Source organism: Mycteria americana, chromosome Z, assembly GCF_035582795.1.
Source record: "Mycteria americana isolate JAX WOST 10 ecotype Jacksonville Zoo and Gardens chromosome Z, USCA_MyAme_1.0, whole genome shotgun sequence".
In the NCBI taxonomy this organism is placed as follows: Eukaryota; Metazoa; Chordata; class Aves; order Ciconiiformes; family Ciconiidae; genus Mycteria; species Mycteria americana.
Genome location: NC_134396.1, coordinates 56,612,758 through 56,628,622, shown reverse-complemented (window position 1 = coordinate 56,628,622; position 15,865 = coordinate 56,612,758). Strand labels below are relative to the sequence as shown.

The window sequence follows — 15,865 nt, the reverse complement described above, 5'->3', positions numbered from 1 at the left end:
GCCCGGGATCGGGCCCGGGCCCGGCACCGGGCCCGGGGCCATCGCCCCCGCCCCAGCGCCGGCAACCGGCACAGCTGAGCCCCGCGAGAGGGCAGCCAGGGTCCGGCTCCGGACCTGGGATGCCGGTGGGGTACCGTGAGTTGCGGCGCGGCGCCGCGGGCCGATGGACGGTGTCGGTGGGACGGTGTCGGTGTCGGTGTCGGGCGGGCGGGGCGGGCGGGCGCGGAGCAGCCAGCCCGTGGGCGGCGACGGCGGCGGCTCCTCGGCCGGGCAGGTGCCGTCTGCCGGCCTCCGCCTCAAAGCCGCCCCTCTCCGCCGCCGCCCGCCCGGGGGGAGCCCTGCGCGGCGGACGGCAGGAGGCGGCCGGCGGCTGCCCGTCGGCTGGGTCGCTGCCGGCGCCCGGCGGCGCTCGCCCCCGTCCTCCGCCCCCGCCAGGGCAGCAGGCGAGCGGCCGCCGGCGCCCTCCCTGCACGGCCGCGGGCAGCCGGGGGACGCCAGCCCCGCGCCCGCCGGGCAGCGCCGCCGCCCCGCTGCGCTGGCAGGGCCCGCAGCCGGAGGTAAGGCGCTCGCCGGGCGGGGACCCTCCCCCGGCCGCGGCGGCGGAGAGGGCTCCCCCGGCGCCCGCTCCTCCACACAAAGAGGAGGCGCGGAAACGTGCGCGGACGGGGCGGGGGACGGGGCGGGTGGGCGGCTCGGTACCTCCCCGGAGCGGCAGCGGCGGGGCAGCCGCCGTGACGGCCAGCCGCGGGCGAGGGCTGCGCCCTGGGCTCCTTCCTAAAAAGCCGCCGGTCTTTTTCCTCCTCCTTTCCCACAGAGAGCGCCCGGCACCCCCCGTCCAGGCTCTTCCGCGGGATGGCGGCGGCGGAGGGCCGCCCCGTGGGGCTGGGCGCTGCGCCCTAGCAGCCGCCGGCCTCCAGCCGCTGCGGCGGGGCGCGGAGCCGGGCGCGGCCCAGCCCCGGCTGCGCCTCAGCCCCTCTCCGCCGCCGCTCGGGGCTCTTCCCGCCTCCCCGCCCCGTCCCCGGCCATCGCAGCAGGCATGGGCTGTTTCTGCGCGGCTCCGGAGGAATTTTACTGCGAAGTTTTGCTCCTGGACGAGTCCAAGCTGACCCTTACCACCCAGCAGCAGGGCATCAAGGTAAGGGCGGCCGGCGGGGCTGCGGGATGCGCTGCGGGGCAGCCCCCGGGGCCGGGCTCCGCGCCGTGCGGGGAGGCTGCCCTGCGGCGTCTGCCTGCCCACCGCGTTTCGGTAGCCGGGAAGGGAGCGGCGGTGGGAAAAAGGGTTTTCGGGATCCCGGGGGAGGCGAAAAAATAATTTCTTAATTTTCGTTGCGGTCACGCGAGGGACAGATGAAGCAGGAAGACGCGTGCCGGTGGGGTGGACGTGGCTTTGGAGACTGTACTTCGAGGTACTCCTTTAGATGAGCAGGTGCCGAGCATTCCGGAGCAGTCGGGACACTTGGCACGAGTGTTTTTCGGTACACGCTACCAAAAAACCCAGAAAAAGGCGGCTGTGTACACGGGCTGTTGTGCACCCGTGTTGAGTCACTCCCCTGTGCCTCTGGCCGCTGCTCCCTGCCGTGCCCTCCCAGGAGCCGCTCGCCTCTCCGCGGAAAGGCCGCCGGCAGCGGGGCAGACGCTCGCCTCTCCGCGGAAAGGCCGCTGGCAGCGGGGCAGAGCCGGGCGCCTCCCCCCGGCCCCCGGGGCGGCAGGGCAGCAGCTCCCGAGCGGAGGGGTGAAGGTCCAGCCTCGCCTCCAGCCCTGTGGCCGGTAGCCTGGCCGGTGGGAAAAGCTCTTGCGCTGCTGCAGCGCGTTCGGCGCGGATGAACTCTTCAAAGCAGTCGTCTGCCAAACGCTAATGAGCCCTGACAGGGCATGTGAAAACTGAGATTTTTCTGAAGGCCCTTAACTTGGTCCTGTTTGGTTAAGCCTGATGACAGCAAATGGCATCTCTCAGACACTTGAAGCCCTTGTTCGAAAAGCCGAAGACTTTTCCTGTATTTATTAGCAACATAAGACTTGTCTTGAATTTATTAGCAATGTAAGAACGTGGTTTCAGTGTTGGATCAGAAAAAAAGAAAAAGAAAGAAATCAGTTCTTCTAAAATTCATTCTTGGAAATGGCTGATCTATTTTACCTCAGACATTCAAAAAATAAAAATCTGTATGCCTGTATGTTTCAGCTTGAATGATTAAAGTTTGGTGAAGCAACTGGGGAAAGGAAAACCCGAAGAGGGGGAGAGGGAGTCTAAATTTAACAATATAATTTTAACTATAGTCTGTGGCACTACCAGCTCTACATGTGTGGAGAACTGTCAAGCTTTGCTGAATCAACTGCCTGCAAATAGGCTCATAAATCCATGCTTAGCACAGAGGAATAAGCAAATCACTGTGCGCTGGAATTCAGTACCTATATAGGGTCTTTGAAGTTTAAGTTCAGACACTTTGTATGTGCAGATGTGGGTATGTATGTTATGCATGCATGTATGCTTTTGTTGCCTGTAAATGTGCAGTTGCAGAAGTATATTAAAAGAATAGTCTGCAAAGATAGTCCTACGGTTAGCTTCGTGAATCCAAACCCTGCAAGGTGACAGGTTTGTGCAGTGTCTCATAAAAATTAATGTCCCATGGGAAAGAAAGGGTCTGAAGATGTAACTTATTTTTAAGAATGGCTGACTTGCAGTGTTGGGAACTGTCTAGTTTAAGATGAGGGTGTGGTTTCCTGCCATTCTTACTGTGATTTGAATGTGGTATGGTGCTAAAGATTTCACCCCTTCCACGTGCTCCTCTCTGTCTTGAATCTTAACCATGGAGCAGTCATAGAGTCAGCTGGAACAGTGTGTGGATTGGACACACAGAAGTAGTAGTTTGTGAACATTTTGGGGTAGTCACTGAGACTGCACAGCAGGGAACTTTAGGGAAAGGAGAATCTCCCTTTTTGTAGCAGCCTGTTTTGTGGGGTTTTTTTTGTTTGTTTGGGGTTTTTTTAAGATTAAATTTGTATAATGTGAAACCACACCCTGTAGCTCCATGAGCCTTTGAAAGCCTACAGAGAGGAACTCCATAGCTCTCCCTTAGTCAATGGTTTCCACCATTGTGTTCTCCCTCGCTTTTGTGCTCGTACAAGTGTTTGTGCAGCTGCGTGTGAAGAGCAGCACATGTCCAGCTGAAGGGTAACCACTGGTTTTCCTTTTGCTTGGTTAGTCTTCAGCTGGATCAGTGCCCTGATCCGCTTCACAGCTGGAGGAGGGCAGAACTGGCTCTTTCAACTGAGTCCTGGCTTATGCCATTTTAAACTGCTCAGGGAGCATTCATGTTGTTTTCATTCTACAGGTTTCCACTGAAGTTATATAATTACTTCTTAGTAAAATAGAACTTAAAATTTGTCATGTTGTGTCATTTGGCACTTTAACCTTAAAATATGAACGTTTTGTTTTAATTCTTTTGTTAGCATGTACACATCTAAAAATGCAGAGTCTCGTATTTGTTTTTATAGAATTTCAGCTTTGGCACCAAGGTATAGATTATAAATGTTCTTATGTATTTTATTTTAAAACAAAGATTTCCTTAGAACTTCAGATCCTGGATGTGATCTTTCTTTTGTGTCCGCACTTTTAATTGGGTTCACAGCTACACAGGAAACTTATGTTTTTGGTACTGTTTTACAGATCTTGAACTATTACAAGAGCAGAGGTTTTAAGTGGTTATACAAGCAACTTCATTCCCTTCTTTTCCCCCAAGCAGATGCACGTCTGCTAGAAACAAAAAACACAACTTAACAGCTATTTACTGTCTATGTACTTACTTGATACTAGTGGATTTAGTCCTATTTGCTTTGAAGGGTGGAAGGCTGAGCTCTGTGACTGTAGGAGTCCTAGGCAACTTTGTTTCTTCAGTGAATCTGAAATGAAGGCCTGAAGTAGATAACTTGTTTCTGAACTCATGCAGAGTTTTGAAGATGCATTGCTTAGTTTGCATGGTAGTTACTTCTGACTTGCTACACTTGACAGCAACTATAGGTGGCAAAATACGACATTTTTGAGTTATTGTTTTTATTAACACATTCTTGGTACTACAGTGGGCTTTAAATTGTACTTCAGATTAAAACAGTGAGCAGAGGTGGTACAAGGCTAAGACTTTGAGTGCAATTTAGATACTTGTCTCTTCTATGTGGATTTGAAAGAGCTTGTTAGGGAAAGGAAAGTACTGTTTTTTTCTGGTTCCACGTGGGGAAGAGGAGGTGCAAAGAGGTCGAGTGACTTTTCCAAGGTCGTGCAACAGGTCAACATCAGAGCTGGGAATAAAGTTGCCAGCCCTCTACACTGGTAGCAGCAGTCCAGTCTGCCATGGGCCACGTTGTCTGGAGGGGTTTGTGATGATCTCTTCCTTGTAGTTGCTCAAACTGACTTTTGCTTCTCATAGTTGTTTCTCTTTTCCAACTGTTAGCAGTGCTGTCTTGCTGTTCTCCCTTTATGTCTTTGTGGTTTAAGGTCAGAGCACTGTTGTGTGAAAATGTGGAAGCTGGCTCTCGAGCCTTCAGGTTTACAGCAGGCTGATAATAGCTAGATAATCAGGAAAGGACATCAAATATCTCATAATCTAAATTTTTATGTTTCCCTATAGTACATTAACAGTGACAGGTGTTTTGGAGAGTGCATGTTTTGAGACAATAAAGCAATGGCAGTTGTTAGCCCAAAAAATTTTGGATTAAAACAGGCTATTCACCAGGTTCTGGTACACTTTGTCTAATCAAGGTATATGGTCTCAGATTGGGACAGCTTTTCCTCTAGAAAAGATGTTCAAGATGCCAATTAAGAAATGGGTTTTTAACAGACTTTTGCTACAAATGTGGTAAGAATCAGCTGTTAACTGAAAAATAATCACTTTTCCAGGACTGTTACTTTGCCTCATCTTCATATACATTAAACAATAACTTAGGCATTTTTATGGTATGGTGCTACTACCATCTAAGTAGGTGTAGCTTATTTGTTGATGTCATAAGACATGTGAATAGTGTTTTAACATGATACCTGACTGATGGGTTGTGGGCACTACGTATTTTGACTCTGTTAAGAATTGGAGTAATTGTCCTCACAGAAGGAGATTGGTGTGCCTTGTTGCACAAACTTGTTATTGGAGGTCAAGGAAACCTCTGTGGGCCCTTAGCAAATACTACTGTGAAGCCTATTTGTGATTAGCTGTTTCAGACAGAACAGTCATCCTGTAATGTGTATGTATCAGGAATTTAACAACTCTTTTACTTATTTTTCTTGAAAACATTACTTAAGGCAAATGTTTGTTTTCAGCATTTCTAGTTAAAAAAGAATGAAAAGAACAAAAGGGCTCATGAACCTTGCTATTAACTACTTCTCAAAATTACTGTCACATATTTGAAACAGATTACTAATTTCACCAGTATCTTTACAGATGAGACCAGCAATTTTGAATACTCCAGGGAATAACCATAAAATAAATGAACACCGAGACACTTTATTTTCCCTAGGTGCACTTAACTAAATTAATGAAACCAGCATGACAGCAAGAAGGAAATCCATTAACTTTTAAATGAAGTTACCTCTTAGTCAACCTGAGGTTTGAGCAATAATATTGTCAGAGGGGTCTGTTTTGGTGGTGTCAGTGAGCAATAATTTCTTTTGCTTTGAAATCAGAGCAAATGTAAGCTGTGTGAGGTGGCTTTTTTATTAAATGCTTTTGGATTTCTTTAACTTGGATTTAGCTTTTCTTATATTAGAGTATTTAGTATAGTTAAATACCATCTGTTGATATTTTATTCATTTTAGTTTATTAAAGTTCTAAACTAAAATTCAACTGCAGAATTGCAACCCTTCCCTTCAAGAAAGAAAACTGCTAAAAATTACCACGTGATATGAGGGAACCTGTTGTAGAGACTGAAAAATTTGAAAGTTGCTTCAGAAAGAGAATTTAATTAAGAAGCTATCGTTTTATGTCACTTCACACTGTTAAATATCTGCTTGCCAAGATAGGATTCAACACATACGAAAAAATGAGAAGTTATGTATTGGTCATGCTGCATCATTACTAATATCCATATTTTTGGTATAAAGATGAGATGCATTCTATTTTCTTCATTCTTGTCAGTGGTTTTTTTATTTAAACTCTTATTTTCCTCAAGGGGATTTCATTTTTGTAATAATAAAGCAGCTATATTAGCTGCATTTTATTCAAAAGTGAGATCTTTGCAAGTGAATAAAGGTATTTCGATGTCTGGGTAGAATTTTGCAGGCTGCATTTTTAGTACACATTTCAGATACTGCCTTTTTTATCAGATCTGCTTGCTGCATACCAATTTAATTTCATAGTTTAAAATTAAGATTGTAATTTCAGTATCGATTGTGCTTTTGTTCTCACTTCTTCCTTTGCATCCTTTGTTGGGGATGGTTGAACATTGTATGCAGTAAGGTCAAAGGGACATGCTTGGGGTCAACCCGTGCTATCGTTTAGAAGTGGAAAACCAATAGAAACATGGCAAAATGAGAGCACTGCTCCTTTGATTTTGCTGCAGCGTTAAGAGGGGGAACCTGTCTGTTTTGCCAAGTGGGAAATGCGCTTTTTTGTCTCTGATAGAAGGCTGTATTGCTTGGTATGTGACCATAAATATTGATTTTTTTAAAGCCAAAATTTCAACAGTCATATTTAGAGATTTAAATATCACCATAAACATACCATACCTTGTTTTGCTGTTGTCCCACTGATCAGAAGTAGACTGTGCTTAGTGACTCTTTGGGAGGCAGGTGCTTACCCGTAAGAAAATGGGTCAGGATGGTCCAGCCTGAGGTGTATAAGGGAATATGGGCAGCAGTAATCACACAGCCAGTGGATTTGCATTCTTTATTTGAGGGGAAGGAAAACAAAACCTGTAGTATTGGGGAGGTTAGAAATAGAGAGAGAGAGACAGTTGGGAATATGAGTGAGAGAGGAAAATAAATGCTGTGATGACAAGGGAAGAGACCTTTTGTGAAATGCAATTCCAGTAGTACCTTTCTAGAACTGGAAAAAAGACACCTCAGTAGTTTCTTTGAATTGATAGTACAAATCATCATTATTGAAAATAACAACTAAAATTTAAAATACCCATGTAGGGATTTTTTGATCATTCTTCATGGAAATCTTTAGTGAGTGGAATGCATCATTAACCTATAGCACCAGGGGTGTTATGCTAAAGCTTGGTTGTTAGAAGTCTCAGAGGTGTAAGGATTAAGGAAACTTGTAAGGATTCCTTTTAAACAAACACTTCTTCCTCCTTGCCCCTGGTGAATTTTTTAATTCTGTCTTGGTGTGACATGAGGGAAGCACATACATGTGGCAAACCTTCCCTCCTGTCAGGTATTTGTATTGGTTATGTTTAATAAGGGGAATCCTTTACATTCTGTGAAATCCAACTGCTCCTTCTGCTTACATTTAAAATACATAATAAAGTCATTATAGTAATGGATAGTTACTAACGTGGAGGAAAAAGTGGGCTTATATTTTGTATGGTTCATGTACTTATTTATTTGTCACTATTTACCTTTTAAACTTTGCATGGATACAAATGGCTCTCTCTAAGCCAGACAAGAAGACATTCTGTCTTCCCCTAGTTCTTGAAGTTTTGGGTATGTGGATAAAATCTGTATGTGGTTGAGTGAGCCAGTTTGATAATAAGTGGCTCAGCACTTTACTATCTTTCCTGTGTTCTCAGGAAAATGAGAACTGAATGCACTGAGGGATAAATTCTTTGGCTGTGTGAGACAAAATGCCTTTTAGTAATGGAAAAGGAGGATCTTTTATATCTCAATTGCATGAAAAGTATTTGGAAGGCAGAAAATGGCAGTTTCCCTATGTAATTAGTGGTAAAATTTGGCATGGCTACTAATGTATGTAAGCACATACTTTAACACTTTGCAGAACTGAAGGCAGTTGAGCATCTTGCAGGACTGAGCCAGAAGAAAGATCATCCAGATAAAAAACACTGGACCTGGTTCTTCTTTTTCACATACCATATATTTCACTGTAAGTTCTCCTTTATATCTGAGATTAGGTTATTTGTAGTGCCACCAAAAATATTTTCTGTGTATAGTAATACCCACTTCTTATTTATTAAATATTGAAGATCTAGTTTATTATTAATCTTTTAAATAAACTAGATACTGAAAAATTACAGTTCTGGTTTTGGTTCATCAGTTTTATTCAGATTCTCAGTGTCCTAGTGTAAAAAAATTGCGACAAACCTCTTTCCTATTTGGTGGATGAATGGTGGCTAGAAGGAATGTAATGGGGTTTAGCTCTTTTCCCCTCAGAATACCAGAACAAGAGTGGTCTTTATAAGGGGCTACATTCAGAGCCATAAAGGAAAATAAACATTTTTTATGCCATGTGTGAGTACCACAGGAAATTGGTGAAACTAGCTACTCAGAATTAAAAAAAATGAGGAAGAACACTTAGGTGAGTAATGAGGAGTGAGTTCAGCACTGACTTACAACTTGAAGCAAATGGTTAGATATCCCTTCTGAAAAGAGGTAATCTCTGAATATTGGTATGACACGTAATAGGAAAGCAAGGTCTCCACATCTTCCTCCTGTCCTCAAAACTAGGTGGTGTTGGCCAACACGAGAGAGAGAATAATACTGCATTAGGCCTTGCCTCTGCTCTAATTCTGGTTCGGTGGTGTTATCTATTTGCCTGTGGTATAGAAGATGGCTGTTGATTATAAAGTAGTGTAACCTTCTCATCAAGGCTGTTGAAGGGAAAGGAAGTCACGTGTCAGAACCAAATGGGACTGGAAAGCCATGACTGCTACTACTTTTTCAGTTTTTGTTCATGCTGAGGAACAGTCAGATTCTCATCTCCTGCAGTTTTCTGTGGTCGTGTCTGTACTACCAGGGAAGACAGTATGAGGGAGTGCAAGGAGCCCGTTGGATCCTGGGCTAAGTGGTGCAGCTGGCCACATCTACGCTGTGTTGCACACAGCCCAACCTCCCCCTTTGGGGGTCCTTTGAAGTCTCCTTGATGCTGAGAGACAATCTTTTGTCTGTATGGTTGGTTTGTTTATTCAATATGCCCGAATAAAGGAAAGCTGAGTCTGAGACTATCATAATTCTGATTGTCATAGCATGACTGTAAGGGGTGAGTGATATGCATTGGGGTGCTTTGAAGGTGCATGCTTTGCTGGGTAATGTTTAAGGCTGGCTTGAACAACTGAAACCAAGCTGTTTGTTTTGGGGACCATGCAGCAAATGATCCTGACAACTGTGCCTGGATGTCCCTTCAGAGGAAATTAGGACACTTTAGAAGGGGTCATGGGAGAAAGGTAGCCCAAGTTCAGTAGTGGTGATTGGGAGAAAAAGGCCCGGGGCAAATGAAGGAGAGATGCAAATTGACAGCATGGTTACACTTGCAAAAAACTTGTATCGCTGTTTCCTCTGTGAAAGAAGTGAAGAAAGCCACAAGACCTTGTAGTGGAACCTTTTGAAGAGGCGTGTGAATGTCCTGACTTGCCCTCAGCTTTTTAGGTTTAATTTGCATTGGCTGCTTCGGGTTGGGGAGGAGGGAGTGGGCTTAAAGGTGTTTTTTAATAATATTTTCAGGATGGAATAAAGCCCTTAAGTTCAAAAGATCAAATAATTCGCCTCTGTTTTGACATGATGTCAGATTCTTCAGCCATATTCTTCCCCCTATTCTTTTTTTCTCTCTAAAATCCCTCAGCAGGACCTAGATGTTCCAAAACATGTACTCATATGCCTTTTCTTTTTGTATATAAGATTTAAGTTGGCTGAACACTTCAGTTCTTTTTTCAGCATGTACTTTCTTCACCTGGAACATAGCAAGCTCTAAACCTGTGGCATCATACTTGGAAAGAGAAGCTTTTGGTGTCCTTCAAGGGCACCACATTTATTCTGGATTATTTTGAGTAGTCTTTTGTTCTTCTGTGTTAAGGCTTGACAAACTGTAGTGCCTTTAAAATCACCTCTACAAACTGTCTTTCTTAAAAAATGGGGGGTATTCTCTGCTCTCCCAATGCTACCGCTAGGTATGGATGAGATTTACTATTACAAAAATACTCTTGGCCTTGTGTTTCCTTCAGCTGTTCCTCCAGGGTTCCTGGGTTGTTCCCGCAAAAGCCAATTCTCTTCCTCAGGCACTGATTTGGTATATAACATTTATTTTTCTTGTGAAAGCAATAGTGAGTTACCAAAGCATTTGCCTAATTTGGGAATGCTTGAAATTGTGGACCTGGTTTCAATTCCAATGAAGACAATAGTTGTTTTGGTGTTCTTTGGCACCAACTTAAAGAAGAGCCACATTGGACCCAATTTTTCTGTGAGCAGGCTCAATTAGTAAATGATGATGCTGAAAATAAAATGTGTCAGATCTTGTATGAAGATGTTAGATGTTCACATAAAAGAAACGTATAAACTTTCTACCTTTTAAATAAAAGTTAAACTTTTTCTTAGTCATCCTTGGGCTTTCATCAGCGTTCAGATCTTGAGTCTGACTGTTTAGAGCATGAAAGCTGTGTTTGTTGCTTTCATGAATGAATCTTTTTTCCGTGATCTTAGATTTGTTTTTTCTCTTTTCCCACTTTCCTGAAAAAATTCTGCTATAGAAGCAGGTTTCATGAACTGTCTCCTGAAATCTTTGTTTAAAGACAAACTGCAATGCAAACTGAGTTTGTTTATGGTGTCTGCTGCTTTATGAACAGGTGAACAACTCAGCATGGATGGTCAGAAAAATAATAGGTTTATTTTTGATGTTGTGTGTGTGTCTGTACAGAAATAGGAGGGGTCTTGGTCAAGTTAAGATGTTTGGGGAGAGGAATCGATAAAATGCCAAAAGGAAAGAAGTTCCTCAGTACTTCCTTTCTTTTGTTGTCAATCTTTCTTTGCAGCGATTTGTCCTGTTTGTGTTTTTGTAAGAGCTCAAAATTTTTACTGTAGCATGCAGAAACTCCAGAAGAAGGCAGAAGTCCTGCAGGAAAACATGCTTCTGACTTGGCATACTTTATTGAGAGGAAGGTTTGATTGGGAGGGTATTAAACCACCTGCATTGAGTTCACTGAAAATGAATCAAACCCAGCTTTTTGTTATAGATGTGGGTTTCTTCCTGTTACACGGTCTGTATCTGAGCGCATGACATTTTCTGTTTTCTTGACTTTTAAAAAAATGTGGTTTTTTTTTAATTTTATTTTTTGTCTGTGACTATTACATAGGTCACGGTTGAAGCTTTGCAGTAAGGCAGCATACAGAAATATTTTTGTTGCTGTGTATGATATACCTCTAGTGTGCTTATAGAACCCTCCCTCCAATAATATTAATCCAGAACTTTTAATAAGCAAATAACACACTCAAAGAAACTCCAAAATTAAAAGGGTAAGTGAAATTTTCTTCAGTATTATTTAATCCTACCACGTGTCTTCTCTTGATGATGATTCAAAACAGCTAGATTTTTATATGCCTGCTTTATTGAAGTTTAAGCGTGCACTTGAAAAGTCACAAAAGTACAAGCCAGTGTTCATTACGGCATTCACCTGTCTTTTGAAGTTATATAATGTATGCTATGCCCATCTCCATGCTCGACTTGATGTGATTATACTGTGCATGTGTTTGTATCTAATCCACCAGTGGATTGATGTAATTCTATTGAAATTGGTGGAGTTTCTTCTGCCTTTGCCTACAGTGGATTAAGGTTCTTCATCTTAATATGCACTTTTTCCTACATAAATCTCACCACATAGAGCAGATGGACTTAGTATTATTATCTGTAAGAAGAAGGACATCTAACAGGCTGCTGCTTATTACCTAGTTTCTCAAGCTTCCTTTTCTTGCATGCAGAAGGAATATGGGATAAGAAAAATCACTTGAACTGTAGAAAAGTAGTGTAATTGAATTTTGGACATTGATTTCTGAGTGTACAAAAAATGAAGGGAAAGAATGTACTCAAGCAGTAAATTAGAGGAGGTAGCAGAGTGTACAGCACCTTTAAGAAGGAGGTGTTTGCTATGAAGTTCACCGTGCATACAAATGTGGTTGCATTTTGAAGTCAGTTAGGAACAGTTACAGGGGAACAGGAAACCTGACCGGCTTGATACGGGCTTTTTCTATTCAGTACAGGCTTGCAAAAAGAAAAAAAAAATCATAATGCAGGGAAAAGCATGATTCTTCTTAGCTGTTTTAAGTTTGACGCAGGAGGGGGCAACCAGAAGAACAATTTAAAGGAAATTGCAGTAGTGATTGTTTCAAATATACACAAAGGAAGCCTTGCACTCTGTCAGGAGCACTAGCCATTTTCAATCTGGAAGAAGGGACTGAACATTTAATTAAACAATGCCTTTGACTCTGTTAGTTTATGCTCCAGCATTCATCATACATGTAGATTTAGGTTATTTTTCAAGTCTACAGCTGTTTCCTCCTGGTCAAAGCCGGGGCTGGAGTTTTTGCGGAGTGATACATTGTTTTAGTCGTGGTAGCACTTGAGCACACCGATAAAACATCAAAGTACTCTGCAAACAGCCACCGCAAAGGCAGGCCCTGCCCCACAGAGATCTCGGGCTGCAGCCATGGACGAGTGAGCAAATTGACAAGTGTGGGAGGGGAGCAGGTTCGGACGGAGGAGAAAAGAGGGCAAGTTGTCAGCTCAGGCGATGTTGTCTCTAGGCCGCAGAGGAGCTGATTAGTCTGCGGTTGTTGCTCCGGTAGTACAAATTTGCAGAATTCTGCTGTGAGTAAATTGCACCAGGCGTCTGCCCCAAGTTGTGAGTGCATATTATGTGTAGCTCTGGACTGACGCGTATCCAGTTCTTGCACGGCTGTCACGGTTTTGGTGAAGGGTGTTCTGTTTTCATTGCACAAAAATTATAAAGGTAAAACAGCATGGAAACAGTTTATACCGATACAAATAATTTTGTACTTACCTAGCTTAACCTTTGCTTAAGTGAGAAAGATAATAGGTTAGCATTAGCAGCTCCACCACCCTTGCCTGGGGCAGGCTGGAAGGGAGGTACACTGTGGCTCCAGGACCAGTGTGAACTGAAGAAGGTTTCTAGGCAAGCCTGAAGATTTTAAGCATCTCTGACACAAAGCTGCAAAGGTAGCTTGTCTGCCAAAGGCGTAGGAGGTAATTCCACAGTAATAAGTACTTTGATAAGTACTGACCTTATCAAAACACAGATCCCACAATCTATCAAACCCGTTTGATCAAGCCATCAGCCCTGCCAGCCCATCAAACCCCCAAACCTCAAGATTTTCTCTGCATGCAAAAATTGTCTTTCTGACTAACTGGGTGTGCTTTGGGGGAAAAAAAATACAACTCCCTGTAGTCTGTTTGGCTACACATTATGATAGTGCTAATGTTATATAGGCTACTCACTTGTGGGAAAAGGGTTATGTTGGAGAAGGTTAAAGCACCTTGAAATGTATATATATATATATATATATATATATGTATATATATGCTAAGGATTAGAGCAGAAAAAATATTTTGGTGAAATAGCAGACTTATTTGAACCCTGGTGGAACTGATGTTTTTTGTGAACATTTTTTTTTCTTAATCTACTTCATTTAGATAGGAGGGTGGATCTGCTTACAAGGATTTTTTATTTTGAATAAAGTTTTGTTCTGGTTTTGGGCTGTTGCTTCAACTGGGAATTACATCCTCCAGGGACACTGGGAATCTTTATCTAGCTTGATTAAGCCAAATTAAGTTAAATCAGTGGTTAGGCTTTAGTCAGCTCACACACATTTTGCTACAGGAGAAAAAAATAATACTATCCTTTTTTGGATTATCTCAAATGTCATTTCAGCAATTATGCATCAAAGCAAACAAACTTCAAATCAAAGCAGAAAAAATAATGCATATGAAAAAGAAGAAATTGGAAGGGTCTGATCTTGGTGAGGAGGATCCTGTCGATGTCAATGGGGATTATCTTGTAGCATGTAATCATAGGCAGGACTGGAATTGTGCACAAAGGACACAGGCATGTTACTTATATTCAAAAGTATTCAGGTGCTTTCGTAAGAGTCTTTCAAAAGTCTTTTCTAAAGGTTGTGCTTGGCACTCAGGTAATTCTGAAAAACTGTCTCAAGGCCTGAATTACCAGTTACAGAGTAAATACCAGTACAACAGTATCACTTACATGAGGTGCCTGGTGTATGAGAGCTAGATCCACGAGCTGAACCTGGGAAGCAGTGTCTTAGCATTATGAGTTGGCATTTTCTTACTCAATGCTAGAAACAGAAGATAGAAGATTTTATGCTATTAGGCCTGTATGTTTAATTAAAAAAAAAAAAAAACAAAAAACAATCCCAGATCATTAAGTGTGGATTTAACAGTTTTAAGGAACAGCTGCTGCTGACACAAAGAAATGTTTGCCTCTAAGCAATACTTTAATTCTTCACATAAGAACATATTAAAACTGTATTTCAAAAGGGAAGTTTGACTGTCACAGAGTCATTTATGTAGTGACGTGAAGCTGAAAGTTCTGTGATTCAAGTAGATGTGTTACCCTACCTAAAATTAAGTTCTCCAGTGGCACTACAGTATCTAAATCTTTTACTTGCATGCAGTATTTGTGGGCGCTGCTGATTCTTACAAGTTTCTATCGAAAGGTCTGGGCACGTGATCAAGCTGGTAAATGTCAGCTGTGGTAGCTATCCACATGCATGAATAGCAAATATTTAGTAATTCAGTTTAGTTTAGATTGTAATAAAAGGATTTAGTTGCATTAGCTTTCATTTGCTGTTGGCTAAGAGCCTGCACAGGTTGCGGTAGTGGTAGTTCAGCTTACATAGGTATCTTCAAGGGTTTTCTGTTTCTCTGGAAGTCTTCAAATCTGCAACGTTACAGTCTGATTCTAGTGGATTTCACGTTGGTGTTTTCTTCAATTCAAAGTCTTGGAATTTCTTTCTTGCTCTCATTTAAAATAATTTAAACTTTCTGTTGTCATGGTTGCAGAGAGGAACTCAAAAGCATGAACCCTGCTGACTCCTAAAACCAGTAAGCCTGTATATTTCCGACCACCTTCTGTGAGGAAGGTCAGAATTAAAGCAAGTGTTATGATTATTTTTTCTTCTTTTCTTGAAGGTAAAGACATAATTTCTGAATGGCTAGGATGGCTTCCATAGAGCAACAGGGGTAGAAGGGAACTAGATGCATATGATATATAGTCGATTTACAGTGAATTACATTACATAAGGGCATGGTCACAAATATGTGGTTCATTCTTTACAGGTTTTTTGGTCTGATCTGTTTTTGAAAACCTCAACTAAAGGACCCTCCCAGGAGCTCCGCTGCAGTCCTTTGTTATTCTTCTAGTTAGAAAGCTTTCCCTGATATCTAGCCAGGGTCACTTTTGTTTTCAGTTAAGCTACTTTCATTTTTTCCTAACTTCAGTGGGTCTTTGCATAGAGTACATTTGATCCTTAACCTTTTTTAACATGCTTTTTTATATTATGTTAGGAGATGATGCTAGGAAATGCTGGAAAGCTTTGACTTCGGATAGGGACAGACACTCAGGTAATTCTCTGGCACCCAAGATGAGGGAGAGTATGCTTATATGGGGCATTAGGTTGTACGCAGATGTCTTCCACTACCATCTCATATTCATGTACCTAGGGAAAATATCAGGATTGGTTTGCTTTACCTTAGCTGTTTCTCTTCTGCCCAATGTTTTTGTGTACCCCTGCAAAACTTCATCTTCGTTTCTGCAGTGTGTCCTCACTGAAATCCTGCTTTGCAGTTCCCTTTTGTCTTTCTTGAATAGTTCTTCTTGTTCTATTATTTCCTTTCTGGATGATGAGGAGAAAGGACTAAATTAATCTAAACAACCTTCTTAGTCTCCCCTCACCTTCTTTGGT

At 42.7% G+C, this 15,865-nt stretch overlaps 1 protein-coding gene across 4 annotated transcripts in view; it reads left to right on the top strand.

Annotated features, from left to right (window-relative positions):
• Positions 1-297: 297 nt before the first annotated feature.
• Positions 298-15,865, top strand: part of EPB41L4A (erythrocyte membrane protein band 4.1 like 4A) — a 136,850-nt gene continuing 121,282 nt past the window's right edge. For 3 of the 4 annotated variants that reach the window (XM_075488560.1, XM_075488562.1, XM_075488561.1), the window contains exon 1: positions 693-1,135. In XM_075488560.1, coding sequence (XP_075344675.1) covers positions 1,037-1,135 — 99 coding nt within the window. In that variant the 5' untranslated portion in view covers positions 693-1,036. Of the gene's footprint in view, positions 558-692; positions 1,136-15,865 lie in introns of those variants that run through there. The other variant, XM_075488559.1, reaches the window with a different exon arrangement.